The sequence below is a fragment of the Jaculus jaculus genome, chromosome 10 (genome assembly GCF_020740685.1).
Source record: "Jaculus jaculus isolate mJacJac1 chromosome 10, mJacJac1.mat.Y.cur, whole genome shotgun sequence".
Classification (NCBI taxonomy): domain Eukaryota; kingdom Metazoa; phylum Chordata; class Mammalia; order Rodentia; family Dipodidae; genus Jaculus; species Jaculus jaculus.
The window spans coordinates 113447480-113475260 of NC_059111.1; the positions used below are offsets into that span (position 1 = coordinate 113447480).

The 27781-nt window shown below is 51.7% G+C and overlaps 1 protein-coding gene and 1 long non-coding RNA gene across 4 annotated transcripts; one reads left to right on the forward strand and one right to left on the reverse strand.

The window, feature by feature from the left end:
* Positions 1-4355: 4355 nt before the first annotated feature.
* On the reverse strand, positions 4356-13690 carry Insig1 (insulin induced gene 1). Its single transcript, XM_045160398.1, has 6 exons — positions 13603-13690; positions 13108-13507; positions 10352-10476; positions 9146-9312; positions 8791-8890; positions 4356-6146 (listed from the first exon to the last, which is right to left on the reverse strand). The coding sequence occupies exons 2-6, from the start codon at positions 13472-13474 to the stop codon at positions 6117-6119; spliced, it is 789 nt and encodes a 262-aa protein (XP_045016333.1). The 5' UTR covers positions 13475-13507; positions 13603-13690; the 3' UTR covers positions 4356-6116.
* A 434-nt stretch (positions 13691-14124) lies between these two features.
* On the forward strand, positions 14125-27232 carry LOC123464037. Of its 3 annotated transcripts, XR_006639325.1 has the most exons (4): positions 14125-14231; positions 15847-15916; positions 16878-17036; positions 26572-27232. It is a non-coding gene; the product is annotated as an uncharacterized LOC123464037 (long non-coding RNA). The 3 variants fall into 3 exon arrangements; XR_006639324.1 differs by lacking the exon at positions 26572-27232 and having other exon boundaries at positions 16878-17105; XR_006639326.1 differs by lacking the exon at positions 26572-27232 and having other exon boundaries at positions 14140-14353; positions 16878-17105.
* Positions 27233-27781: the final 549 nt, after the last annotated feature.

The following is a 27781-nucleotide window of genomic DNA, read 5'->3' on the forward strand; positions in this document are numbered from 1 at the left end:
CTTTATATACAACCCAAAACGTAAGGTTGTAATCCCCTTCCCTTAGGAGTGAATGCAGCTGCGTCTGTCGCGAGACCGCCCTCACCTGCAGACGCGCGCGCAGAGGTTGGAGGAGGACTTGAGCTGCTCGCGAGCCTCCGGAGGCCCTCCCTCCACCCCGTGCTCACAGGCCCCGTCCGCTCTTCTGAGCTCTCGCTCAGAAAGCGTAAGTTCTCCTTTCTGTTTTTTTTTTTTGGGGGGGGGTGCCCGCTGAAACTGTAAGCATGCTTGCCCTGGCACTTTGGGGCCTTGTCGCCTTTTTCTCAAGGAGTCTTCTTTCCATGACCCACGCCTCATGTCCCCTTTTCCCGATTTGCTCTGGTCATGAGATAAGGAACTCAGCAGTGTGAAAATCGGATTCTAGGGAATGGGTAAGCATCTTGTGGGTCCCCAGAGAGGAACACTGTAGGCCAAGGGTAGTGGGTTTGAAAGACAGACTAAATCCACTGGCTGGAGTTGGGTATGACCCCAGGGACAGGACACCCCTGCCCGAGTTCTTACCGTTACCGCTGTCATATGAGGCGGTGGCGCCTGGTCCAGGCGGGAGGATCAGGCCCTGGGGATTGAAATCCTGCCTGCTTGGGGTTATTTTAAAATTGGAGCAGTATGCTTACACAAGACTTGCAAACTTCTCCTTGTTCGCAGAGGGAACGGGTTTATATCGGCTCCTTAGCCCATGTGCAGACAGGCTTCAGTTGTGACAACTTCCACGTCTCTTGACAAAAGACAGGGCGACCCCTTGAGTTTTCCACAGAACCGAAGCGTTTGCTCCAAGTACTCGAGTTCTTCCTTCCTGCTTGCCCTTCAGTGGAGTTCTCTGCGGAATCATTCCTGTCTTTCCTCACGTCCAGCATCGAGCCTGTGAGCATCATGTCATCTTCAGTGAGGAAACAGGGTGGTCCTGGCAGAGCTCCACCCCCAAGGGTGGTCTTTCCTGTGTGACCACCCCTTGGGCTGTCCGTTCTTACTGCCTGTGCTAGAATGCAGGATCTTACCTTGTGTGTACCACCCACTGTGGCCTTGGATGAAGAGTGGGGGCCAGCTGGATCCCTTCACAGACAGCCAAGGGACTCTGGAATTCCTAATGCCAACCAAAGACTACGGCAGGGGCTACCCTGGAGATGACAGGCTAAGGCAGCTTTAGTAGCTTACCTGCACAACCTATTCTCCTCCCTCCCTTCACTTCATTCTTTCATTTCTGCACTTGCATATCTCTCTCTTTAAAAAAATATTTTATTTTTATTTATTTATTTATTTTTACAGGGAAAGACGGACAAAGAGAGAGAGACAGAGGAAGGGCGCGCCAGAGCCTCCAGCCACTGCAGACGAACTCTAGACACATGCGCCCCTTTGTGCATCTGGCTAAGGTGGGTCCTGGGGAATCGAACCGGGATCCTTAGGCTTTTCAGGCAAACGCCTTTATCACTAAGCCATCCCTCCAGCCCTATATCTGTCTTTTGAATCCCTATTTGGGTTCCTAAAAGAGCTTCAAGTCCCCTGATGCCCAGTGCAGTTTTCCCAGCCCCCATCCAGGAACCAATCTTGTAGACACTGGGGTCCCAGGAACACACAGGAAGTGTTCAGTAACACGTTTTCTCCAAATTATTTTTTGGTAGACAAAAGGACCGTCAGAGATTCATGTTTGAATACCCCGAGGCAGATACCCAGCTTCCTAACAGGGCTACGGGCTTTTTCAAACCTGGTGTGAGGTGATGTTGATGGGCTCACACACCAGGGCAGGTGGACCTGAGATGGATGACTTGTTGGCATGTTGCCCTTTCTTGAATGGCTCCTGCCCCAGCGGGATGTTCCAGGAGGATGGGGACGGTACCTGTGATGAGAGTCCTGTGTGAGGGCACGGATTCAGCCCAGGCCTGTGCAACACTCCTGCCTGGTGCACACCAGGCCAGGAAGGCTGCTTGCTTGCATCTAACCTGATTGTACTCATCCTGCCTCATCGTAACTGAGGTGAAAGCCATGGAATCAGGGGCAAGGGGGACGCCCACTGTGTGGGCCAGCAGGGCAGCAAGCCCCTGGGCATGAAGGAAAATAGAAGCAGCAGAAAGGCAGCAAGGTATGGCCTGCCGATGGAAGCTGTGGCTCTCCTCCAAAAGACCAAACCCTAAGGTTAGCTGTGTGGGCGGGAGGGTGGTGGGCAGGCCCATCGCTGAGTGGCATCGAGTGCTGACCAGGGAGCCACCCCTCCTAGACCACAGGAGCCGGACTTCCTGTTCTACAGGCAGGTGGCCTCCGTAGCCTGCCAACCTGGCATGCTGGGCCGGGCCGGGCAGGCAGGGAACTGTGCACCAGCCAAAGCAAACTCAGCTCCATTTCTGGGGTCGAGAGTCCCAACTTCCGTAGCAGCTCTCTCCCACAGAGAGACAGCAGGGCCGCCCAGCGTATAGAGAAGCTGGACCTGCCTCCATCCACCCGAGCTCTGCTGCTCTGCGGCTAACCCAATGGCTTTGCTTGGTTTCCCAACGGCAGGTCGGATGGGGCCTCGTGACCTGCTGGCAGCGAGACGACAGAGGGCAGGCACGGACTGACCTGTGGCAAGGGCCCAGAAGCATGTGCTAGAGGTGGGCGGAGGGAGCGGATTCATTTATTCAACCCTTCCAACAAGCCCTGAGTGTATCAGAAGCCAAACACTGGCTGGGCCCTGGTGCCCAAAGCACTTGTCCACTCTCTCCTCATGGGGCTGCAGCCGGCCAGGGACACAGGTCAGATGGTCACCAAACTCAAAACAACTGCTGTGTGACAGCGAGGTTTGGGATAAGGAAATGAGTATTAATAACTTCTCTTGTTATGATGAAATACCCAACAAAAGCCGCTTAACTCTGTGGCTCATGGCTGGAAACAGTCTATTCTGGTGGAGAGGCCACAGGTTAAGATGCTGCACTCGTCCCCCAAAGGAGACAATTGGTTGCCCAGCGTAGAGCGGCCCCAGCAGAGCAAGGCCCAGTCTGCTTGTCAAAACGTGTTTTTGAGGCTAAACATTTGTGGGCCTTTGAGCAAACAATTCTAGCATTTCATGAAAGGTGAGGCAGGTGACTCAGTTTCTGCCCCACTTCTCCAGCTGAGTAAACAGATGATTAAGTCTGGAAACCTCACATAGGGATTCCAAGTCCCTGGTGACCTTACATAGGGCTGTTTCTGGTAGATTTAGATGGAGTCATGGCCTTTGATCTGATACTATTCCCCCCTGCCGCCCCCCTTCAATCACAGGCATTGTTGGTATATTGGTTCAAACAAACTAAAAAGAGAAAAAAAGTCAGGCATGGTGGCACGTGCCTTGAATCCCAGCACTTGGGAGGCAGAGGTAGGAGGATTGCTGTCAGTTCAAGTTCGCCCTGAGATTACATAGTGAATTCCAGTCAGTCTGGGCTAGTGAGACTCTACCTCAAGCAACCAAAAATTAGATCATGTTCAGCTAACTTGGTTGTTTTTACCCCCACACAGACGTTAAGGTGGATAACCTGTGGCTATGATATTGTTCGTTATTTATGAGAATGGGCACGTCACAGTCCCCCAGACGCACAGACGCATGCGCTACCTTGTGCATCTGAGTCCTTTGGCTTGGAGGCAAACGCCTTAACCACTGAGCCACCTCTCCAGCCCATTACTCTTGTTATGTCATGACTTCTTAGCACCTACAGCCTTAGGATTAATACTGCAGTCATAACAAAGACTGCCATTTTGTTTCTATAGGTTTTATGCACTGGGAAACTAGCCTGCTCCCCATCTACTGTCCCACTAACCCTTGGAGTGAGGGTATCTCACGTTAGTTAGCCAGTTTCATGCTGGCCCCTACACACTAGGCAAAGCACACAGTAGGAACCTGTGTGTGTGGACTGGTCAGGTCAGTCTTGGGACCATAGAAGCCAGTGCTTTTTCTTTTTTCTTTTTCAGCCAGGCCTTTTTTCGGAGGAAAGGAAATGGATAAACCAGGTCAAGCTGTGTTAAACATGGAGGCTGTGCTACAAGTTGGGGTGTTCCTTAGGTGTGGGGAGGACACAGTTGCTTTTCTGGAAGTATTCATAGCATGAATCACCCACAAGCAGAAACAAGAAGCCAAACCCCAATGCCCATGGTGGGCCAGTACCCAGTGGCCAGCCAGCAGTGTCTCACTCTGGATGGGAGGGGCACCAGTGAGGCTGGAACATCAGGCTGGCTCTGCCAGCCCTCAGCACATGGACAAGGGCCTCTCGTGACGTTTGTACTGAAATCCATAAAACTTGAGGAGCTAGAAGCACAAGTCTATAATAAATCCCAACAGCCCTCCTTCTTTAGAAAGAAAAACTCATACATCCAGCAGCTGGTTTTGAACCTTTAATAAAAGTAAAAAAAAGAACGCAAAAAGACCACAATGTTGAAGACTCAGTGTGAGTGTGAACCGCGCTGTTCCGATCTGGGATAGTGCAAATCTTGTTCATGTTATTTTATACTGTCACACACGCAAATCACTTTGGTTCCATGTGTCTGCAATAAACTATTGGCAAAAATTCTTCAGATTCACATTGTTTTTTTTTGGCTACCTTCTTTCTAACAGATGTAGTTCCAGTTTAAGAAACAAATACTCCCTGTACAGAATCAAGTGATTTTAAAGATCCGCTCACTCTTCCTCCGCCCATGTCTGGGTTTCCTCCACTGTCACTCTCACTGAAGACCATTTTCACGTATCTGATCACCTGTCTCACTTCCAGGACGCTTATCAAGGCTCATTCCAGGCTTCAGAATGATTCACTTTCTTTTAAACAAAACTCTTCTAAAACAAATTAGCTTCAGAAACCTAAAATTTACTCCAGACATTTTCCTTAAAACAAAATAAGCAAAACCCCAGTGAGGACCCCAGGGGACAAACCTGTGCCAGTGTGCACACAGGCAGGAGCCCAGCTTCTGGCCTGCTGAGAGTCTCTGAATCAAGTCATTTCCAAAGAATTTAAAACAAACCAATAACATCTAAATTGCAAGATACAAAAAGGTAAATTTGTAAGTAAAAATTACTAAACCCACAAAACTGGAGTATGCCAAAGAAACAGGGCTCGGTGAAGGGTGTGACGCTGAGGGGACCTCACAGCTGAGGATGTATTGCTGAGCTTGGCCACCAGGCAGCTCCAAAATGAACCGAGAACCCTTCTCTGCGACAGCTCACGCGTTAAAAAAAATAAATATTTAAGAGAATACAAGGCTCAGATTGGTTTTCATATACATTGCACTTGAAGTTTAAGACCCAATGCTTGCAAATTGGGCCCAACATGGTCTAGCCATAGTGAATACACTGCTCACCACTGCCACTGAGTGAGACTCAAACTCCACGTCTGACGCAGTGACGCACGCGCTTCTTTTTACAAGGCAATCACAGATTGCAAGGTCCATAGGGCTGTGGAAAAATAGTCTTCTCTACTCTGGAGTAACAACCAATTTTGGCTAAGACTGAAATACATGACAGACCAGTGTTCACTCTCAGACGTACGTGACCAGGGGGCCCCCGTGTCGTGGTGCAGAACTGCGCCTTCTCCCTGCTGCTCTCGGATCGTCCGCATGAGCCCGAGCCGTCTCCTCACAGACGCACGTGCGCCTGGGACCCGCCGGGAGCGCAGCCTCCTCCACTCACTGCTGCTCTTTTTTTTTTTTTTTTTTTAAACACAACCCTATTTGTAAAATCTGGAGAAATATTCCTATGATATCATACTTCATCTTTGTTAAGCACCATCAACCTGTTTCCTTTGGGCACTGACACAAAACTGCTAGATGGTAACTCAGTTTAGTTCAAGTTTTGAAATATGGCAACTTGGTCTGAATGACATGAAAGAACTCTAATACTCAGGAACCTGCCCCCACTGAGCTGCACCAGCCTGGAGCGGAACGCTCTGTGCACACACGTGTGGGGTGCACGGGCAAGGTAAGACTTTGAGGATAGAGTTCTTGCCTCCATTTCACTACTCTAGACTAAGTGGACATTTTCCCCAGGAGTATTTGCAGTCAGCCCCATATGAATAGAACACTGAAGAGAAAGATCTCTTCTTCACAACCCTTGACCACAGCGTGCCTCCCCAAATCCAGCCTCCTCTTCGATCCTAGTCACTGTGCGGCTTTTCAGGAACACCCTACGTGGAAGAAGAAAGCAAAGTCAGGGGACAAAGACGCCAGCTCTCAATGAAGACTACAATTCCTTTCCCTGCAGATGGCAGCAGACGTGGGCGGTGTAAAAACCGTGGCGCTCAGAGGGCTGTCGCAGCCCAGCTCTGCCCCTGTGAAGTCAGAGCCGCTACCGCCACCCGCTCTGAAGCCGTTCCGCATGCCAGGCTCTGGTGGCGAGCAAGCCTCTGTCCACAGGAAAGCACACTACAAAGCAACAGGAGACACAGGGGCTCGGCGCTGACTCAGAGCCGCTTCAAGCCACCTTCCATGGCTTCTCTGCAGCCTTGCTCAGCACCTGATGCCTCTACCAAGTGCTGCCAGGCCGGCCAGAAGCCTGTTGGTACAGATGCCCGAGGCAATCACATCTGTCAGTATCTCCCTGGCTTTCTCATCTGACCTTCACTGTCCTCGCCCTAGGAGTCACTCTGTGGCCAGGCCTGCAGGGCAGCCCCATGCAGGATGGCACCTCACTGGCAGATGAGTGGCCCTACAAGCTGAAGAGCTGTCAATGCACAGGCGAGACCTCCAGGGCGCAGGGCTGCTCTGCGCTGGTCCCTGTTTACGCAGCCATGCTCTAAAACAAAGGGCTCAACACTAGAGTTCTGAAACCCCAGGCCTGGGCGAGCCACCTGGGCCTGCAGTGTGCTGTGGTGCACAGAAGCACACCTCTTTAAAAGCTGCCAAGCCCAAAGCACTATGGCCTGTCCACACAAGCACGCGGAAGGCTCTAGGCAAACTCTGGCAGCAGAGACCCAAGTAGGGTGTTCTCTGCTGTCACTTGCAAACAAAGCTGGCCACATTTTATCATCTGCTTACTAATGCACTGATAAACAAAACAGGACTTCAGAAGCTATGGTCTACAGGGGACCAAACTGGGTCTGCATTCATGTGGGAACACACAGGACCACAGACAAGCTACCAGGCAGCCAAAGTGACTGCAACATGGCACTTTACCCATACGGGCACACTTTCTTTGTGAAGAAGGGTCTTGCTCTAGACTAGGCTAGCCTCAAGTTCACAGTGATCATCTTACCTCATCCTCTTAAATGTTGGGACTAAAGACATGTGCACCATGCTTGGCTTTATGCCACTTTGTGTCCAGATTACATGGGAGTTGGGGAATTGAACTTGGGCTGACAAGCTTTGCAAGCAAGTGCCTTTAATCACTGAGCCACCTCCAGCTCCCAGAACAAAGACTTTAAAAAGCAAGGAGTAACAACAGTGACACCAGTCCCTGTGAAAACACAGGCCAATGACAGGCCTTAGCTGTGTTTTTGGGCACATACAACAATGGATGTAGGCAAAAAAAAGCAAACACCACACAGAAGAAACCATGAGCAAAGCAACTTGAGAGCTACTTGCGAATACTCAAGGCTTCCTCTCAACGTGCCCTTTTCAAGAGAGCTCCAGAAAAGAATGGGGAAGGAGCTGCGAGAGGACCAGGGCCCCACGTGAGCAGGAATGCAGGGCTGCTGGAGACAACCGGCAGAGCCCCCTCCCCCACTTTAGACCCTCAGACTGTGGGGGCCTCTGAGGGGAGCCGCTGACTTCCACTCTGACCACTGACAGTGTACTACGAGGGGACGTGGCAGTTTTTCCAGACTTGGTTTTGATTGGCAACAAATCTACGGTGGCCACCAGAGCAGAAGAAAAAGGCACTTTAAACCTGGAAGCTAGTGCACACTTTAAATCCCATCCTTCTGAAATGACTTCTATTTTTGTGAAACAGCCCCATGGCTCAAATTCAGCTTCTCCAGAATGGGTATTTCCACCAACACATGCATGCATGCACTCGGAAGGAGTGGGAAGCATTTAGATCCACGTTCTGTGAGAGCCCAGCGCTCTCTCTCCAAGTGTGGTGGCTCCAGTCACCTTCTGCCGTGCTCGTTTTACTTAGACCCTTGGGCCAGTCATCTAATTTACATGCTCATATTTACTTTTATAATTCAAGTGTTCAAAAGACAATTTTTGCTACTAAAGAGAACTATGAAAATCATCTTGAATTCATGAGCCTATCTACCTTGCATCATGTGGCTCTGGGTCTTGAGAGGTAGCAAGTCTCTTCCAGGAAGAGCACGGAGGTGCTCAAATGGGACAGTCTATATGTCCCCCAGAAGGGCACAGCCTGCTGGCCCCAGCTCTCTCCAGCTTGGCCTGCAGCTGAGGGCCACACTTCTCCAGCAGTCTTTGTCCACTCTGACTTTAATGAAGGGAATGCTGGCTAGCCGACATGGGGAGCACAGAGCTGCTCCATCCAGACACCTGAGGTCACCAAGGGAGGAGGAGACGTCTCCTCAACTACCTACTTCAGCTGTTTGGGAACCTTCTCTGCTGCTGACCAGTCATGACATGACCTCAGAGAAACCACAGGGCACACCTGATGTGCAAAGGCCACCATGAAACTAGCTGCTTCTAGCACGAACATCTGCATTGACCCATCAATTTTAATTTCTTGTGACTTAGAAAAGATTTACCTGGGTGTTGCTTCTTTGGAATATGCTTTTCTCACTGGCTGTTGTTACTGAACTTGAACTACCCACACAAGTAGAATGTGCTACATCAAGCAGCGCTGTCAAGCCTGGGTGACAAGACACAGGCCACCCCACTCACCATCGCCAGCTGTCGTCCTATGTTCCCAACCGTGACACCTCCCGAGAAGAAGATGCATGGGAGCCAAGAGCGGATGTAGAGAAAATCTGGGGACGTGTACCTGGAGGGGGACACAAAGAAGCCTTAGCAGTCAGTTTTATCTAGGCAACACAGGCCATGTGAGACACTAACCCACCCAACGGCCAGGACCCAGAAACAGATCTGAGCTACCCTTCTTCTACATAAAGTTTACAAGGGTGTGGCTTTCATGTGAGTCAAGAGGATTTCATGTCACTTTCACAAAGTCAATTAAAACACAATCTACATTTAGCACAGGTTTTCAGAAAAGCTCAGGCACATCTGAGAACGCACTTACTGATAAACACCATTGTACACGAGAAACTGAGTGATCAGCGTGGCTAGAAAGGCTATGGTGATGCCAAGCCCAAGGCCACTTCTGGAGCGATCAAATGTCCACCACAGACCTAGGGACAGAGCTGCTAGGGTCAAGGACAGCTGGACATTGTTGGCAAAATCCAGTTTCTGGTGATGCACAAGTTAAGGAAAAGTTTTATGATCTTCCAGAAGGTAAGAAGCCACTGACTAAAAAAGGCTCAAGTTCATCGTACACTGAGCAACTGTTACCATGGCAACCCCACGAGCTGACAGCAAGGCTCCCAGTGTTGACTGCAGAAGCAACTATCTGAAAGCTGTGCTAGTGTGTGGCCACAGAACATGTTTTGTTATGAGGCTAACCACATTCCCCCTTCTTTTGGTAACTGGAAAAGCATGCTCCAGCTCCATGTTCCCATGACATCATCCAGTCAGCGATGCAGAAGTGCAGTAAGGCAGCCTCTCACAGCACCCTTGACCGCGGCCAGGGAAGGGTTTGGCAGGGCTAGCTTACAAATCACGTAAGCAGGGGAAGAGCCTGTGACAGTCCAGGACTCCCAAATATCTTCCCCTCTCAGTTGCTCCAGAAACTCTATCCTTTCTTCCAAACTTGTTTATTGACAACTTCCATGAATATCAATCAAGGAATTAAATGTTTTAGGGGCATCTCAGTAAACCACGGACCATTCTCCTGTGTACAGTACAGCATACTGCACAGAATGATGCTAGGCTCAGGGGCTCCGAGCTCCTGAGAGCAGGGCCAGATCGACCTTCTGGTGGACAGGAGACCATGGCCGCTGTCCTCTCACCACTTCTGTTTGCCACAGGAGCCACAGCGCCCGCAGGCTACAAACACAGCAGTGCATTGGTGTAATGCATTCCAAGAGCCAAGATAATGGGGTATGCACAGCAAATCCAGCTGGCTCCAGGGATGATCACAAGTGTTTCCTGAAGTGAGCCCCAGCAACCTTAGGAAGTGCACCTCAGAAATCCCACTAAGTTCAAACTAAGAACTATAACTAAGTACAGTAACCAAGCACTATAACTAAACACTACAGGTACTATGACTAAGTACTGTAACTGAGTACTACACGTACTGTGACCAAGGACTATCACCAAGTACTCTAACTGAGGACTACACTTTAGGTTCCTGGGGTGAGACGGACGAAGCCCACACAGCTGAGGATACAGCACTGGCGTGGTTGATGCCAACAAAAACTGCCATGCAGCGCATGACGCTGGCCCACTCTCTCTTGAACTTGTGGGGCTCTCCCAGGTGACTGTCGATACAGGGGTATAGTAGGCCAACAACAGCTGTAGAAAGAGGACAGCAGGATCAGAACACTCTGGCAAATGCTCTTTATGGTCATTATTAATGTAACAACCCAAACCACCCTTATCTATACAGCCAGTCACTATGACATTAATTCTACTTCTTATGCTCTTTGATTTTTCTTTCTCCTTCTTCTTCTTGTTGTTGTTGAGGCAGGTCTGGCACTAGCCAGGCAGACCTGAAACTCTTCCTGCAGCCCCAGGCTGGCCTCACACTCATGGCTACGCTTCTACTTCAGCCTCCCTAGCGCTGAGATTTAAAGGCATGCACCACCACGCCTGGCCTTCTTACTCTCTTTGAGTCTCTTTGGGCATCCCCATGCTAAATCATTTAAAAAAGCTAAAAAGAAAGGGAAAAAAATCACTGTCATTGAGCAAATTAAACATGTCTCAGTAAACACTAATAATAAATCAATGTAAAGTTCAGTTATCCATATTAACAATAGTAGTAGTATTTAATTTTATATTTAGTACCTGCTTCAAGTAACACAGACCTGAAATGACTGCATAACCACCCCCGTCTTCATCAGGTGAGAGCCCATTGCACATTAGGTGAACACCCCAGACACCTGGGCCCCCAGCACAGGGAAGTGGGCTCATGACAGGAGACTCACCTTCTGCCGAGCCCACAGCCACCCAGGGGCGCTGGGCTTGATTAAGGGGTTTCAGCAGTTACTCTAGGAGACCCAGAGCACCACTAGGCACATACCTTATGGATAAAGGCAGTGCAAGGCCACTCCTCTGTGGTAGGGGCGGAGAACACCCAGCTGCCAGTCTCAGGCTGCTTTTGAGCGTTCCTGACCCCTCATGTTTGTTTCCTCATGTGTGAAATGAGGGTTATGTAAGTAGAGGGCAGGAGGTGGATCCACAGAGCTGGGGAGTCTGCAGACGCAGATCCTGAGCATGGGGACGCTGGCGAGGAGAACGCTCCAGAGAAAAGTGAAATGTAAGAGAGAGGCAGGAGCAAACAGGCTGCCAACAGACCAAATGGGATTCAGGCCTGCTGGGGTGGCCCTGTGGGTGACATAAGCCACATCCAAGTTTAAGATCTCAGAGCCAGACTGGCACTTCCCTGTCTGGCATGAAAGCAGGCGTTCAGGTTCTCCAACAGACAAAGATGCAGGCCTAGCCAAACGCTTGGATATGGCTAAGACAGCCAGCCCCGGGATTCCAGGATTTTTCAATTGAAAAATACTTCCGTTTTGAAGGCCAAGTTTCCAAAGAGCCAAAGTATTGTGAGATTGATATATATATATAACCTCAAATGGAATTTCAAATCTTGCTCTACTTCTAGGAAGAAAATTTCGGGCCGAGGGGTGTAGCTCAGCGGGACATACAGGGGTGGGGGGGAGAGCAGTGCAGTGGCACGGGGTCACATCCTCAGACTGCCAGGGAGGGAAGAAAGCCTTTCAATTCGTGTAGCCACAAGGCGTGTGGAGAACAGAGGCGGACACTGCCTGCTCACAACCTACTAGCTCAAGCACGCTGTTCAGCAGAGGCTCTTCCGCTCTCCTGCTGCAGGTGAGCCACAGCCGAGCGGTGGCCTCAAGAAGTACCACTACCACACACTCCATGGTTCAGCCAACCAAGCCCAGCGCACAAAGCCCAAGCAGGCAGGCGGTCGGCAGAGGGCTGCGACAAAACACAGAGCTTTCGGTCCTGTGGTTCTTAAGTCACCAAGATGCGGGTATGTTTCCCATGAGGCTCACTTTGACCAAAAGGGTCAGGGGCCTGCTCTGCCTGTGTTCATATCTTAACAGCAGGTAGAGCTGGGGCACAGGAAAGCCCCTGGCACATTTGCCACAGCAACAAATGTGGCTGGGCTGTGATCATTAACACTTTTGTAAGGCCAGGTAAATGACCACCAAGAAATTCCAATTAAAAGATTGTGCACTGCAGTCGAGCGCGGTGGTGCGCGCCTTTAATCCCAGCACTTGGGAGGCAGAGCTATGAGGATCACCATGAGTTCGCACTCTGAGACTACATAGTGGATTCCGGGTCAGCCTGGGCTAGAAAAAAAAATATTGTGCACTGCAGTTGCCAAGCCTGACATCTCAGGTGTACTGAAATGCCATCTTTCAACAAGGGGCTCTTTCCTTTCATGGGGCCACAGCTCCAGAAGGTCTGGCTGCGAGCCCAGAGCCCGGGCGCACCGGTCCATCTGCAGGAGGAAGCACAGGGAAGTGGCTCCCCCAGCAACCGCCTCCCGAGCGCACGTGACGGTTTGTTTTCGGTTATCTAGCAGGGTAGCATGTTTGCTCAGGCAGCCAATAGGCTTGTGGTACTGCCCTCACCAGTTCTCCAGGCAGCCAATCCTGGGGCCCCGGCTCGGCGTGACAGCTGCAACTCGGTCACCGAGCACTAGAGGGATGGGACGCCTCAGCTTAAGCTGCCAATTATCTCCTGACCTCATCTCCATCACTTCCGCCTGTCACTTGGCCAGCATCTGGGACTCCCCTGCCTTCTCCAGCCTCCGGTCCTCTCCCTCACATAGCCACACCGCGCAGCGGGCCCAGTGCATGGCACCTCTTCCCCTCTTAGCTAAAGAGTGACTGGAGAGCAGACGTGCCCCTCTAGCGGTCCCCACACCCGCACGCGAGGAAGGTCACTCACCGGCTGCCGTCCCACAACAGGGGGGCACCCACCAGGCGGAGGAGAAGATGGTGGCTATCACCTCGTCGGGAAAGAGGGTGACATTCCTCTGGATCTGCAGCAGGTTGAGCACCAGGGCCAGGACGACGCCGACCGAGAAGAGCACGAGGCTCCTCTGCACCAGGTGGCGATGCCAGCTGCCGGCATCCGCTCGCGGGCTGCGGGGCTCGGGCTCTGCGTCCGGTGCCCCGGGGGCCGGGACACTCCGGGTCGCGGCGATCATGCCTCCCACCCGGGTGGCCGGAGCGGAGCGGGCTCGCGGGGGGCTCAGGTGCCTGGCGGCGCCGGCGCAGGGGCAGCTCCAGAAGTGGTCGTGCAGCCTGGGCATCAGTGCCCGCCGCGCGTCGTGCAGGAGGCGCTTCTGCAGAGAGGAGGGCGCGGGGTGGGGGAGAGTGACCGCCAAGCCCGTCCCCGGGCCCCCGCCGGCCGCGCCCCCCGGAACCCGCCACCGCTTACCTGCCGAGCCCCGTCCCTCCCCGAGCGCCGGAAGCCGCGGTGCCCGAACCGCGCGCAGGAAAGACAAGGAGGCGCGCCCCGACGGCCCAAGAGCGGCCGCGGCGCCGGCGGGCGCCCCGCTTTTATGGGGGGCTGGGGCCCGGCCCCACGTGACCCGGCCCGGCCTACCCGCCGCCCGCGCGCGCCGCCGGGGGCGTGGCTGCCCCTGGCCCCGCCCCGCGCGCGGGCGCCGGTGCGCACGGGGTCTGGTGAGGCGGCCGCGGCCAATGGCGCGCGGGCGGCCCATATGACGTGGGCACACGCCACCGCGGCACGCGCGCCCGGGCCGGCGCGCGCTGGGCAGGCCGGCGGGCTGGGGGGGCGGCGGCGGGCGGCCGGGCTCCCGGGGACTCCCCGGCCTCGGGGCTCCCCGGCGGAGGCTCGCGCAGGGCCGCGGCCACGCCGAGGTCCGCGTCCTGCTTCCTGCTGGACGGGACTGGCCTGCTGCGGGTGGCGGGCAGGCGACGCCGAGTGGTCCTCCCGGTGCCGGAAGGCAGGCGGGGCTGACGGGCACTTTGGCACGCCGGTCCGGGACCCCTACAGGATTCAGGGCGCAGGAGTCATGAGTCAGCTTGAGCTGCCCGCGTGAGGTGTGTGGCTCCGTGCCAAAAGGTTCCTTGGGAAAGTCGCCTTGGGCCTGGAGAGAGGGCTTAGCGGTGCAGGCGCTTGCTTGCAAAGCCAGAGGACCACGGTTCGGTTCCCCAGGACCCATGTAAGCCAGCTGTATTGGGTGGCACATGCGTCTGGAGTTCGTTTACATGGGCAGGAGGCCCTGGTGCGCCCGTTCTCTCCTTCTCTCTCCATTCGCTGCCTCTTTCTCAAATAAATAAAAATAAAATTGCCGGGTCTGATGGTGCACACCTTTAATCCCAGCACTCAGGGAGGCAGAGATAGGAGGATCGCGGTGAATTGGAGGCCACCCTGAGACTGCATAGTGAATTCCACGTCACCTGGGCTGCAGTGAGACCCTACCTCGAAAAACAAAAAAAATAAATACTAAAAGTCATCTTTAAGCTGTCATTTCTCAAAATTCATGGGGAAGAGGACATTCAACATGCATTTGACTGGTTTCACTTGCGAACAAGGCAGTGGGGACAGACCATTTTCCTCTCCTTTCCTTCAGGATGGGGCAGAACAGGCCTTGTTAGTCGTTTTAATTTCCAAGGACTCAAATTTTTGACTTTAAGGAATGTACACGTGTAATAGGCATAAATACTGTGTGCATTGTCTCTGCAACATTGCAACTTTATTTTACTAGGGGAAAAAAAGGCGCACACTGGCAGCTGCGCAGTCGCCAGCTGATAGGAGCAGATTGGTGGCAGGTCCTGCAATGGGAAAGGACGGCGCTGGGCGCCCCCAGCCCATCATCAGCTGCAGGTCTGATGAAAACACGTGGAGAAAAACCACAGCTCGCACAAACATGTCACCAATTTCACTGTGAAACTCCAGCACACGCGGAAGTTTCTGTGGAGACTCTGCCTGCGGGCTGGCTCGTTTGCTCGCTTTGAAACCCGCAGGAGAGATGAAGTTCGCAGCCCACCTATCAGGTGGCTTCACGGATTCTCACCCACCCCCACCGGATGCATCTGCCTTGTGGGACCTTGTGCGATGTTTCTGGCCCTAGGGACTACTTGCAAGTTCTTATAGTCAGGCACATAGCTTCTGCTGGTTTATGGATTTCTGGGCTGCTGGTCTCCAGTGTGGGAAGGGGGCTACACAGACTCAGATGTGGACTGCGGAGGAACCCCTGTGGGCTAGTTCTGTAGGTGCTGCCATGAGCCCCTGGTTCCAGGCAGTTTGTCAAAGTGCAGCATGAATGAAGGTCATTTAATGGCAGGGAAGTTTGAACATAGTCTCTTTGAGGTCCAGTCTCGCTATCAGAAATCATATTCAAATATCCTTTTTTTTAAAAGGTAAGGTCTCACTCTAGCCCCAGCTATCTGGAACCTAGTTCCAGGCTGGCCTTGAACTCATGGTGATCCTTTTACCTCAACTTCCCTAGAGCAGAGATTAAAGATGTGCACTACCTTGGCCAGCGCATTCAAATGTTCTGAGGCCTGCTCCTTTCTCCACTAAAGGCAGTCTGTCCATGGAGGATCAGGGTCCATTCTCCAGCTTTCAAGCCTGATTTGAGTCCGTAGGGAAACATGTTTGTGGTAGAAACCTTTGGTTCTGAATTGCACCATGTCATGTTAATCATTACAGATGTGCTGCGGTTGAAGAGTGGCTCCAGCTGCTGCCAAGCTAACTGCCTCTCTTCCTGGCGAGCAAGCAGGTGAATGTGGGCACCATCCTTGGAGGCTCCTGGGAATAGAACAGTCGGGCGAACAGCCGACCTGGAATGAGCCAGCTATTGCCTTTATCTGTAGTCCTGTGTGGTTGCCCTTTCTTTCCCTCCTTCCCTCCTTCTTTCCCCCCTCCCTCCCTCCCTTCCTTCCTTCCTTCCTTCCTCTTCTTCCCTTACAATCCCCCCCACCCCAAGGTAGGGTCTCATTCTAGCCCAGGCGGACTTGGAACTTACTCTGTAGTCTCAGGTTGGCCTTGAACTCTCAGTGAACCTTCTACCTCTTTCTCCCAAGGGCAGATATTAAAGGTGTGTGCTACCACCTGCTGTTCTTCTGTTATGTCAAAAATCGTTCAGAGTGTGTAGTGTGTATTCTTAAAATAGGGCAGGTGACTAAATATAAAGGTTATTTTAATATAAAAGCACCCTGTGCTCATTGTAAAACGCTCAGCAGATATTGCAAGCAACATTTTAAAATTCAGCTCTAGCGGCTGGAGAGATTGCTTAGCAGTTAAGGCACTTGCCTGGGAAGCCTAAGAACTCAGGTTCAATTCCCCAGATGCACAAAGTAGCACCTGCATCTGGAGTTCGTTTGCAGTGGCTAGAGGCCCTGGCCTGTCCATTCTCTCTCTCTTTCTCGTTCTCTCTCAAATAAATTGAAAAATATCATTTCTAGGTTGGGCATGGTGGCGCACACCTTTAATCCCAGCACTTGGGAGGCAGCGGTAGGAAGATTGCCTTGAGTTTGAGGCCACCCTGAGACTCCATAGTGAATTCCAGGTCAGCCTGGGATAGAACGAGACCCTACCTTGAAAAACCAAAAATAAATAAATAAATAAAATTATCTCTAATCCTACCATTTAGAGATAACATCTGTTAGCATCTTGGGGAGTGTGTTTGTAGATATTTTTTGTATGCATAAATGTATGTGTTGTTCTCTTTTTAAATATAGGGTTCTATTTCACCCATATTGGAACCAGCTCTCAGTTGACTGCAAGTGAATTCCGAGCCAGTCCAAGAGAATATGGCATCTTGCTTCACACCTTTGTTGAGACCTGATGGTGTTCGCATTTCAGGCCCCAGGCTCGGTGGTTTCCAGAGCATTCAAAGGGTAACTCCTTCGCCTGCACTCTGGGCCAAGCCATCATGAATCTGCTTTCTGCTTCCACATCTTTCCTGCTCTGTGTTTTTTTTTTTTTTTTAGAGAATTTATTCATTTGTTTGAAAGAGAGAGAGAATGGGCATACCACGGCCTCTAGCCATTACAAACAAACTCCAGACACATGTGCCACTTATGGCATCTGGGTCCTGGAGAATCAAACCTGTGTCCTTAGACTTCACAAGCAAGTGCTTTCACCGCTAAGCCATCTCTCCAGTTCCTGCTCTGGGTTTTCATATAAATGAAATCATCTACTACATGGTCTTTTTTTTTTTTTTTCACTTGGTTTGTATGTGAATTCAGGTGCCCACATGCCATGGCCCCCACGTGGAGGTCAGAAGACAGCCCTGAGTGTCAGTCCTTACCACTGTCCCCTGGGTTTGAAGCAGGGTCTCCAGTCCGTTGCTACGTAAGCCGGTTTAGCTGGCCCACAAGCTCCGGGTTCTTCTGTTTCCACCTTCCGTCTCACCACAGGAGGGCTGGGGTCACTGGCTTTATGTGGGTTCTGGGGACCCGCACTCCAGTGGTCATTCTTGTACAGCAAGCGTGTTGCTCAGGCTCATTGCCTCAGCCCCACCTTTGTGGTCTTTTGTGTCTGGCTGTTAGCTGTTGTCAAGTCTCCCTTCCTCTTCGCCGGCTGACTGCTGCTTTGTTTATCTGCTCCCTGGCTGAAGAACATTCCAGCTCTGCTCACACTTGGCCTGAATCGTGCCTCTGTAAGTGTGCGCACTGTTCACTGTGTGTTGTAACTTCTCTGGGAACAGCTGGGAGACTCCTTATGGAAACTCAATGAGTGACCATTTTGAGGATACTGGATTCTTTTCAAAGAAGTCACGCCTTCATTCAGTCCTACCAGTGTCTTATAAGGGTTCTTATTTCTCCACATGATGTGGAGCCAGGGCCAACTGGGGTAAGGGTCTCCGAAGAGAGGTAAGGCCATTTTGAGGCAAGGTGACAGTGTAGACTTCTATGATATTAAAGGAAGAAGAGTAGTCTGGTCCAAGAGAGGTTCTGAGACAATTGTCCTTTTATTTTTTAACTTAAAAAATAATTAAATGGGCTGGAGAGATGGCTTAGTGGTTAAGCGCTTGCCTGTGAAGCCTAAAGACCCCGGTTCAAGGCTCAATTCCCCAGGACCCACGTTAGCCAGATGCACAAGGGGGCGCACACATTTGGAGTTCGTTTGCTGTGGCTGGAGGCCCTGGCACGCCCATTCTCTCTCTCCCTCTCTCTCTCTCTCTCTCTCTCTGCCTCTTTCTCTCTCTGTCTGTCACTCTCAAATCAATAAATAAAATTTAAAAAATAATTAATTAATTAATTTAGAGGGAGATAGAGAAACAAAAAGAATGGGCACACCAAGGCCCTTAACCACTGCAACCAAACTTCAGAGGCATGTGCCCCCTGTGCGTCTGGTTTACGAGGGTACTGGGGGAATTGAACCTGCTTCCTTAGGCTTTGCAGGCAAACACCTTAACCCCTAAGCCATTGCTCTAGTCCTTAAAAAAAAAAAAAAAAAAAAAACTTTTTCTTGACAATTTTAAAAATTTATTTGACATAGAGAAAGAAGGAAAGAGAGAAAGAGAGAGACAGACAGAATGGGCACGCCAGGGCCTCCAGCCACTGCAAACAAACTCTAGAGGCATGCACCACCTTGTGCATCTGGCTAAAATGGGTCCTGGGGAGTCGAACCTGGCTTTGCAGGCAAATGCCTTAACCACTAAGCTATCTCTCCAGCCCTTGACAATTTTTATATATGTACAAAATATATTTTGATCATAGTCCCCTGGCCTGCTTCTGTTTTCCCTACCCTCATGCTCCTTCCACAGCACCCTTCCTCCCAGCAATTAATCCCTTACTATTTTATTTATTTTGGTTTTTCCAGGTAGTGTCTTACTGTAGCCCAGGCTGACCTGGAGTTCACTATGTACTCTCAGGATGGTCTCAAACTCATGGTGATCTTCCTACCTCTGCCTCCCTAATGCTGAGATTAAAGGCATGCATGACCATGCCTGGCCCTTCCTATTTTTTTTAAATGATTGTGTGGTTTTTTTGCAAGAACCTTTCGGGTGGGTGTTGGTCATATTCCCATCAGGTTAGGCTCTAACATCGTCTCCCTCCAGCCCCCATCCACTGAGAGACCTCCTGGTGTTCACTGTGTGTGTATGTGGGGGGGGGTCAAGGGTGCATCAGCCAGTCTGTGGGGGGGTGGGGGGTGCCTCAGGCTGAAAGCTTCATTTGTGAACGCTAAAGCCAGAGAGCAAGGCTTTGGACCTCGGGAAGAAGGGGAGTTACTATACCTTGAAGGACCAGGATGGGGCACTGAAGCTGGAGGCTCCCTGCTTTTCACAAGTAAACAGGGAAGTTTTACACTTCCAGAGGCACAAGGTAAGACCCAAGACCATAACCCAAGGAGCCTTAGGTTTCCCTAGCAATGGGGGCTGATGTTGTTTCCGGTCCAGGCAGCAGAGCCCCTTAAAGTGACGCCCGCCGGGTGTTCCAAGGGCTCCTGAAGGTTTGTCTGTGGACAGGAGGGGGAGGGTAGTGGGGGGGGGGGGCGTGATATCCTGGAGTTGTATCTTAAAAACAGGAGAGAGTGGAACAAATTTACATGCCGATGGAGAATTCTAGAAGACCTGAGAAACCGAGGGGGAAGGCAAGTCCCAGTAGCTATGCAGGCCAGAGGGGACTGGAGCTAGCCTGAGAGGGCTCACTGTGGTCACCAGGCGGGTGGACAGCCTGTCCACTGGGGACAGATCCTTCAGTTTCAGTGGTTCTGAAGGAGGGGGCTTCTTAACTGAGGGAGGGTTCTGTAGCTTGTTTCCTCTGACCACCAGCACTCCCTCCGGACGGACAGAGGGAGGGGGCACGACTCGGAGAGTGACGGACTCCTGGCTCTCCGCACCTTCGCACAAGCAGCGCTTCCTCCTGTATGGACGCGGCCTCTGTAAGGCCTCACTTACTTAGACTTCTTGGTGATGCCTTGCAGGCACCTCTCACCTGTGCTCCTGTCAGCCCCGACTCTGCTTCACCGGCTGGGCTTGGGTGGGTTGTTTCTTTGGCCTGTCCTTGGTCCCATGGCGAGGAGACATTTGTTCCCATGTCCCCAGGAAAAGACGCACGGCAGGGTGGGCAGCGCTGGCAGGATGGGTCGTAACAGTTCTCTTGACGGTGTGATGAGGTTTGTGGCAGTGATGTCACTGCTGATCTGCAGGAAGGTTTTCATCACTCTCCAGGTGAGCAGAGGGGCTTCCGGAATTAAGGGGTATTTTTTCCTAGTGGAGCAAAGCTCAGCTAGAGAGAGCTGGGGATGAGGCCGGAAGCTGATGAGGGTATGACCAGGAGCACAGCGGGGTGGATGGACAAGGGTGGGCAATTGGGAAGGGATGTCCTGGGCTGGAGGATGGACACACATAGCTGTCCTGTGTGGACACTGGGCACAGGCTCCAACAGTGTGAGGTCTTTGTCCAATGGCAAAGGACATAATTATCCCGTAGTGATCCTTAGTTTTGATTGTGGAGTGGGACGACACTTGATTCCATGACATAGAAGTGCTCCTGTGGCCGAGCAGAGGGGACTGGAGTTCCAGAAGAGCCAGGCCAAGGGGAGCAAGAACGGGGTACAAGGCAGGGTAATTGGGAAGAGCAGGACCATTGAGAAAATGAGTGATTGGTTAACACCCACTGCTTCGGGGCACTTTCTGTGAAGATTAGAGGGTGTAAGGATTAAGGCCAAAAGAGTTTATGGAAAGGCCTGTTTGGGGTGCTTGGCTGGGGCCTCCCATTTCTTGGAAGTCAGCTCACAGCTTTCAGTTTGGCATGTTGGCACTTTACATGGGCGAGGCTGTTTGGCTTTGCAGTCTGGCTCTCGGGCCTGGTGCAGAGACTCACGAAGAACAGTGGTATCCTGGGCTTGACTGCGTCCACCCACGTGGATCTGGAGGCTGAAGAGCCTGGGTAAGGGCAAGAGGAGTGAGGGCAAGAGGGGTGAGGGCGCACGTTTCAGAGGAAGGCACTTCAGGTGTGGCAGAGTGGCCCGAGGACCCGGTGATCAGTGTGCTGGCAAGCACCCAGGTGGTCAGAACCAGGTCAGGTTTGGATGAGTCATGTTTATGTAGGCTTACGTGGCCAGCGAAGGTCAAAGGCAGGTTTGAAAAACAATGGTGAACAGTGTCCCAGGTCCCCAAGTCCCAGAGGATGAAGACGAGGAGCTGGAGGGAGTGCTGGGTGGGCAGCGTCTCCCCAGACGCGTTTCCTCTGTGGACCCTCAGGATGTGGCCGTGTTTGGAAACAGGGGCTTTGCGGATGCACTGAGTTCAGATGAGGCCTTTGTGGATCAGGGCAGCCCTGGTCCAGTGCAGGTGTGGTTGCGGACACCCAGAGAGGAGGGAGGCCAGGTGGGGACGGACAGCTCTGGCACTGGGACCCCCAGGGCTGCCAGAAACCATAAGGAGCAAGAAAGGGTCCTCCAGGGCGGTGGGGGACATGGTCCTCACCACACTTTGAGTTTGGGCTTCTGCCCTCGAGAATGGAGGAGGGATTTGTGTTGTTTTGTGGAAAGTGGAGCAGAAAGGAAAGAGAGGAAGCCCGGGAGGGGGGGGTTGCTGGGGGTTGCTGCAGCAGGAGACCCGCTGCACCTCCTGCCTGTTCTCTGGCCTTCACCCAACAGGGAATCTTCACTCCTAAAAGATGGAAGTCTGGCAAGGAAGTTGTACTCTAAATTAAGCAGTTTGTGCAAAGCTCTCACACAATAGAGTCCTCCCTGGCCCCTTCCCTCCCTGCTCCAGCCACATTCTCCTTCCTCTCTCCCATCCCTTTCTTTCCCATCCCTTCTTTTCCCTCCTTTCTTCCCCCAGGCTTTTCTTGGAGCAACACCCCCAAGCTCCCTGCATACCAGGTGCTGGGAACAGAGGTGATCATGATGTCTGTCTATGGCCCTAGGAACTCACACACTCCTAGTGGTCTGGAGATGAGAAAGTGAAGTGGTTTCATTGGAACTGAGGTGTCTGCAGGGCTGTGTCCCCCTGAACGGTCTAGAGAGGGCCTGGTTTTGCCCTACCCAGCTCCCGGAGGCTGCCGCATCTCTGGGCTCGTGACCCCATCCTCCTGCCCCTTTGACTGTTGCTTCTCACACTCCTTTCTCTGGCTGTCTCTCTCCTGCCAGCCTCTACTTCTAAGGATTCTTATGACCTCCTCAGACCCACCTAAGGAATCCACAGGAAGGGCTGCCCACCCTGAGGAAATGTCTTCCTCCCTCCTTCAGTCCTTGCTGGAAACGCTTTCATACTCTTGCCCAAGAAGCATCTCTCTTACTTCATTCCTGGTCTGAGTAAGTTGGGAATAGAGTTTAACTGTTCCAGTTTACAGCTGTCGTTCCGACATTAGATGAGGCATATGCAGTAGGACTTTCTTTACTGAGCACCTGGAGTGTAATCTGGCATCAAGGCCACCCTCCTCAGGTCCCCTTGTGTCAGGCGCGGCTGGGCCTGCATCTGGGCCGTGCTGGAGCAGACACAAGCACCATCTCCATCACTGTGGGGAGACACTCACCTCAGACAGCCCCACCGTCTCTCTTCATTCCTGCAGGGGCCTGTGGGTATGGTGAGGACCCAAGACTACACCACCCCTGAAAACCAGCAGAGCAGCTGGACCAAGCAGACCGGGTCCCCACACGTCCTCATGGTGCAGCCTCCCCTCACTGCCCCACGTGGGATGGTGCCACCCACCTATAAGGCTCCACGCGGCGTGATGTTTTATATTGTCAACTTGCCAAGACCCAAATCACCTAGGAAATGAGCCTCTGGACATTCCTGTGAGGGGTGACCGAGACTTGGTAAATTGAAGTGGGACTACCTTAACTGTGGGGGCTACCACTGCACGGCCTGGGGTCCTGGGCTGCGTAAAAAGGAGAGGGCTGATGAGCACAGGATTATCTAGATTAGGTAAATTAAGGTGAGAAGACCCACCTGAACTGTGGGGGTACCACTGCAGGGCCTGGGGTCCTGGGCTGTAAAAAGGAGAGGGCTGATGAGCACTGGCATTGTCACTCTGCTTCCTGGCTGTGGTTATAGTGTGACCGTCGGCCTCCCGCTGTCGTGCCCTCGTTGCCATGATGGAGTGTACCCTAAAACTGTGAACCCAAAGAGGCCTCTCCTTCCTAAAGCTGCTCCCTGGCCGGGCATTTGGCCTTAGCCACCAGTAAAGGAACTAATGCAGGTGAGGCTTCCCTCCTCACGTCAGCCTCTGAAAACGCCCTCACAGACGTGCCCACACTGTGTCCGTAGGTGACTCTAAACTTGGTCAAGCTGCCAATGAAGATGAACTGTCACAGTAGGAAGCGGTATTTTGGCTCATGGTTTCACTGGTTTCCATTTCTGGCCAGCTGGCTCCATGGTCCTGGGCCTGTGGTGAGCGGAACACCCTGTCGGGGAACAGAGCTGCTCCCCTCACAGAAGCAGGGAGGGGTGGAGGAGGGGCTGAGGACACGATACAGCCCGGAAGGACCCACTCTCTTTAACTAGTTGTCACCGCCCAATGGCCCATCAAATTGTAATCCCATCAATGGAGTAGTTATCAGCTCCTAGTCACTTCTCCAAAGTCCTACCTCTGAGCATCAGCACACCAGAGATCAAGCCTTCAGCATGTGAGCCTGTGGGGACAGTTCAGATCCAAACCGTGGCACATGGAAGAGCACCTCAACATGCCCTTCTAGGGGAGACACAGTGTAGCCCACCCCAGTCCTCCTTCCTTTTAAAAGAGACAGAGACCTCAGGGAGGACCAAATGTAACCCCCAGGGCATGGTCAGGCCAAGCAAGGTAACTCCCACTGCTAATGGAAATCATATTTCCTAACCAGGAAACAACTTGTCCACAGCTAAAGTTTCAGCCACATGGGCTGATTTTCAGTATGCCAACTGTAGAGCATGTGTTTACTGACAGTCTCATATATACTCTGGGATTTCAGTGAATGAAGTATGAAGTTGAACAAAGCATTTAAGTACACACTCCCTTACAGGAAAGGTTGCCTCAAGCCAGGTGTGGGTAAGTGCACCTGTGATCCCAGCACTTGGGAAGTGAAGGCAGAAAGAACAGGAGTTCAGAGCCATCCTTGGCTAAACGGTGAATTAGAGGATACCCTGTCTTGAAACAAAGCAACAAAAAGATGGCACTAAAAATGCTTTGAGGGGCTGGAGAGATGGCTTAGCGGTTAAGCGCTTGCCTGTGAAGCCTAAGGACCCCGGTTCGAGGCTTGGTTCCCCAGGTCCCACGTTAGCCAGATGCACAAGGGGGCGCACGCGTCTGGAGTTCGTTTGCAGAGGCTGGAAGCCCTGGCGCGCCCATTCTCTCTCTCTCCCTCTATCTGTCTTTCTCTCTGTGTCTGTCGCTGTCAAATAAATAAATTAAAAATTAAAAAAAAATGCTTTGGGGGGGTTGGCTGGAGAGACGACTCCGAGGTTAGGGCACTCACCAGAGAGTGACCTATGTTCACTTCCCTAGTGCCCACATATCGCCAGGTGCACAGAGTGTCACATGCATTTGGAGTTCATTTGCAGAGGCAGGAGGCCCTGGTGCACCCATTTCTCTCTCTCTCTCTCTCTCCTTGCAAATAAATAAATAATAAAAACAAACTGGGAAATTGCTAATAAAGATGCTTTTCTTTTTAGCTACATGTATGGTTCGTGTTAAGGCCAGGCAGTCAGAAATGGAGGTGAGAACAAGAAAGTGACAGTCACTTGTAAGTCCTGACCTTCAGAATGCCCACAGCTGGCGTTCTGTAACTCCCCTCCATGTTCCTACACGTGAATCGTGTCCAAAAGTAAGAGCAGGCCCTGTGTTTTCATATCACTGCTTCCTGAGATTGGGCTTTAGTCTGCAGCACAGGCTGGCTTCCAAGCTCTTGGAAATCCTCCTGCCTCAGCCTCAGGGTTCTGGAAATATAGGCATGAGCTACCCCCGCCCCAGGAATCCACACAAGCTTCCTTGTGGGACAGGAAACATCCACTGGCTCCGTGTGTGTGCCTGTGCATAGGTGTGTGCGTGTGTGCACACGCGATCGCCGATTTTCTCACCTGTGCCACTGTACATTCATCAGGTCAGTCCATAATAGCCAGTGTGTGCACCTCTAATCCTTGTTTTTTCGAGGAAGGGTTTCACTCTGGCCCAGGCTGACCTGGAATCACTATGTAGTGTCAGAGTGGCCTCGAAAACTGACGGTGATCCTCCTACCTCTGCCGCCCGAGTGCTGGGATTAAAGGCATGAATTTATTGGTTAAATTCCAGCCCTTACTGATTTCTGATAATCTATCTGAACACTCAGCTGAACATAGGACACCTGTCCCAAGGTTGGTCCTTATCTATCCTTGTGACTGAGCAGGGCTCTCATCTGTGTAGGACATTTCACTAGTGACACCTTTGTCCCCACCTTCTTCCTCCCTCCACTGACTGGGGAAAGATAGCTCCTCCTCTGCTTGCCGTTCATGGTCATTTCCTGTGTTCTCTAAATGCCTTGCAACCAGAGCTGATTTAAAACTGTATAAAGTCGGGCTGGCAGTGCTGCTCAGTGGTAGATCCCACCCAGCATCAGAAAAAAACAAACAAAACAGTCACTTAAGCTAGGCTTTACCAAGAAACACTTGGTTGGTTAATCATTTTCAATATTCAATGGTAGTTTTAGAACAAGACAGAGCTATTAATAAACAGGGTCTGCCTGCATGGGATATGGTGGCTCATCCTATAATCCCAGCCCTTGGGAAGCTGAAGTAGGATCACTGTGAGTTCCAGGCTAGCCCTCCTAAAAAAAGAAAAGAAAAAAGAAAGAAAGGAAAATAAAAACAACAAAAAAAATAGGGTCAGGCACTTCACTATGTTACATCCAGTTTGCTAAATAATATTTTAATTTAGGTATTGGAGTTTCTTTTTGCAATAAGTATAGCGTTAGGAGTTATAATTTAGTCATTATAATTAAGTATTAGGATGGTTTCCTACTTAGCTAAGGGAGGGGACATAAAAACTTTTGGTGTTAAGAATCTGAAAAGAGACCAGTCTCCCCCTGACCCATACCTGGGATCACTGTCTCTCTGACCTCAGGTCAAAGGAGAGGGCCATTAAGAGCGTGGGGGTGTGGCTGCCATGTGACTTCACAAGGTGTAAACAACCAAGCCACCTCTAAGGCAGAGCGGACTGGTTCCAGAGGGCCCTGCAGGGTTCCCGTGTGTCAGCTGGGCTGGGGAAGTAATGACAATGGTCACAATGACACCTTTACCTTTGCCAAGCTCACTGCTGCTAACCTACCCAGGGCCCTGAATGCCGTGGGGTGCTGCAGAGTGGCGAGTCTTCCCAGCTCTGTGTGTGCACACACCCTCATTTCCTTAGTTATGGGCAAATAGAATGTTCTAGTGAGAACAATGCCCTGACGGTGACCGGAGCATGTTCCAGGGAGCTCTGAGTAGGGAGAGCTTATTCCTTCTCGTTTCCTGTTCTTTTCTTTAAAGGAAGAAGGAGAGATGTTCTATGTGAAACATGTTACACCACGTCTCCTGCGATGGTCTCCCTCAGAAGCCCACTGGGCAAGTGGTCAGAGCGTTTCCAGAAGCACTTACGCTCTCCCCTCTCTCGGAAGACAGGTACATCTACAAGCTACTGCAGGAGACGAGATGACCGGCACATCTCACAGCGGCCACCTCCACATGGGGCCTAGGTGTGTGGGTCTCCAAGTAGCACCCCCAGCCAGGGCGGCTGTGAGACTCTTTGTTATCATGAATTCCAGGCTCAGCCCCGGGACCGAACGCGCGGCTGAGACGGCCCTGCCCCCGCGCTGTAACAGCCCTCTTCTGACGTCCACGAGCAGCCCCGCGCTGCTGCCAAATAAGACGCCCAGGCTGCGGCTGCAGCTGAGCTGGTAGTGATTAGCTGCCTTGCGCAAAGCCCCGGATGCAGTGTCCAGCCCTACATCAGCAGCATATGGTGGTGCACATGCCCATTACCCTAGCTCTTTGTGGAGACAGGAGGACCAAAAGTTTGAGATCATCTTGTGCTACATAGAGTCTGAGGCCACATGACTAGACAACATGATGGGACCTCAAAAAAAAAAAGAACACCTCCCAGCTTCTGCTAAACCAAGTCTAAAATAAATACTGTCCTGTCACATATCCATTTCTGTGCCTAGGGATTTGCTGATCTCCTGTCCATTGGCATTTCTTGGCGTCCACTTTCACTGGCATCATTTCGGCCCCATGGACACTGCAGCGTCTTTCCTGGGTCAAGATCGTTATAACTTGGCTCAGCAGCTCACTGTGAGTTAGGACAGTCAGGGGAACTTGCCTTCTGTTAACATCGGTCATTGTCGCATATTGAGATGACATTTATGTATGGGACACGCAGTTCCAAACTGTTGCCTCATTCCATACCAAGAGTCCACAAGTGAGGACTTAATAATCAATAAAAATAATCAATAGAAATCAGAAAACACTCAGTATTCCCAAAGAGGATGGGGAAGTGGCTCAGTGTGCAGAAGGACATGTGTCCGGAGTCACTGCACCTGGGTGTGCAGTCGAGCAGGGACCCAGGAAGGCAGCAGTTCAGCCCCACCTGGAGCTCATCAGACCTGAGCTTCCATGAACTCTGGGGACTCATGTGCTCCTTAACATCTGGGAGGCTTTGCTTGCCATGAGATGTTTGTTAAAGATGCCAAGTTTCTGGGCT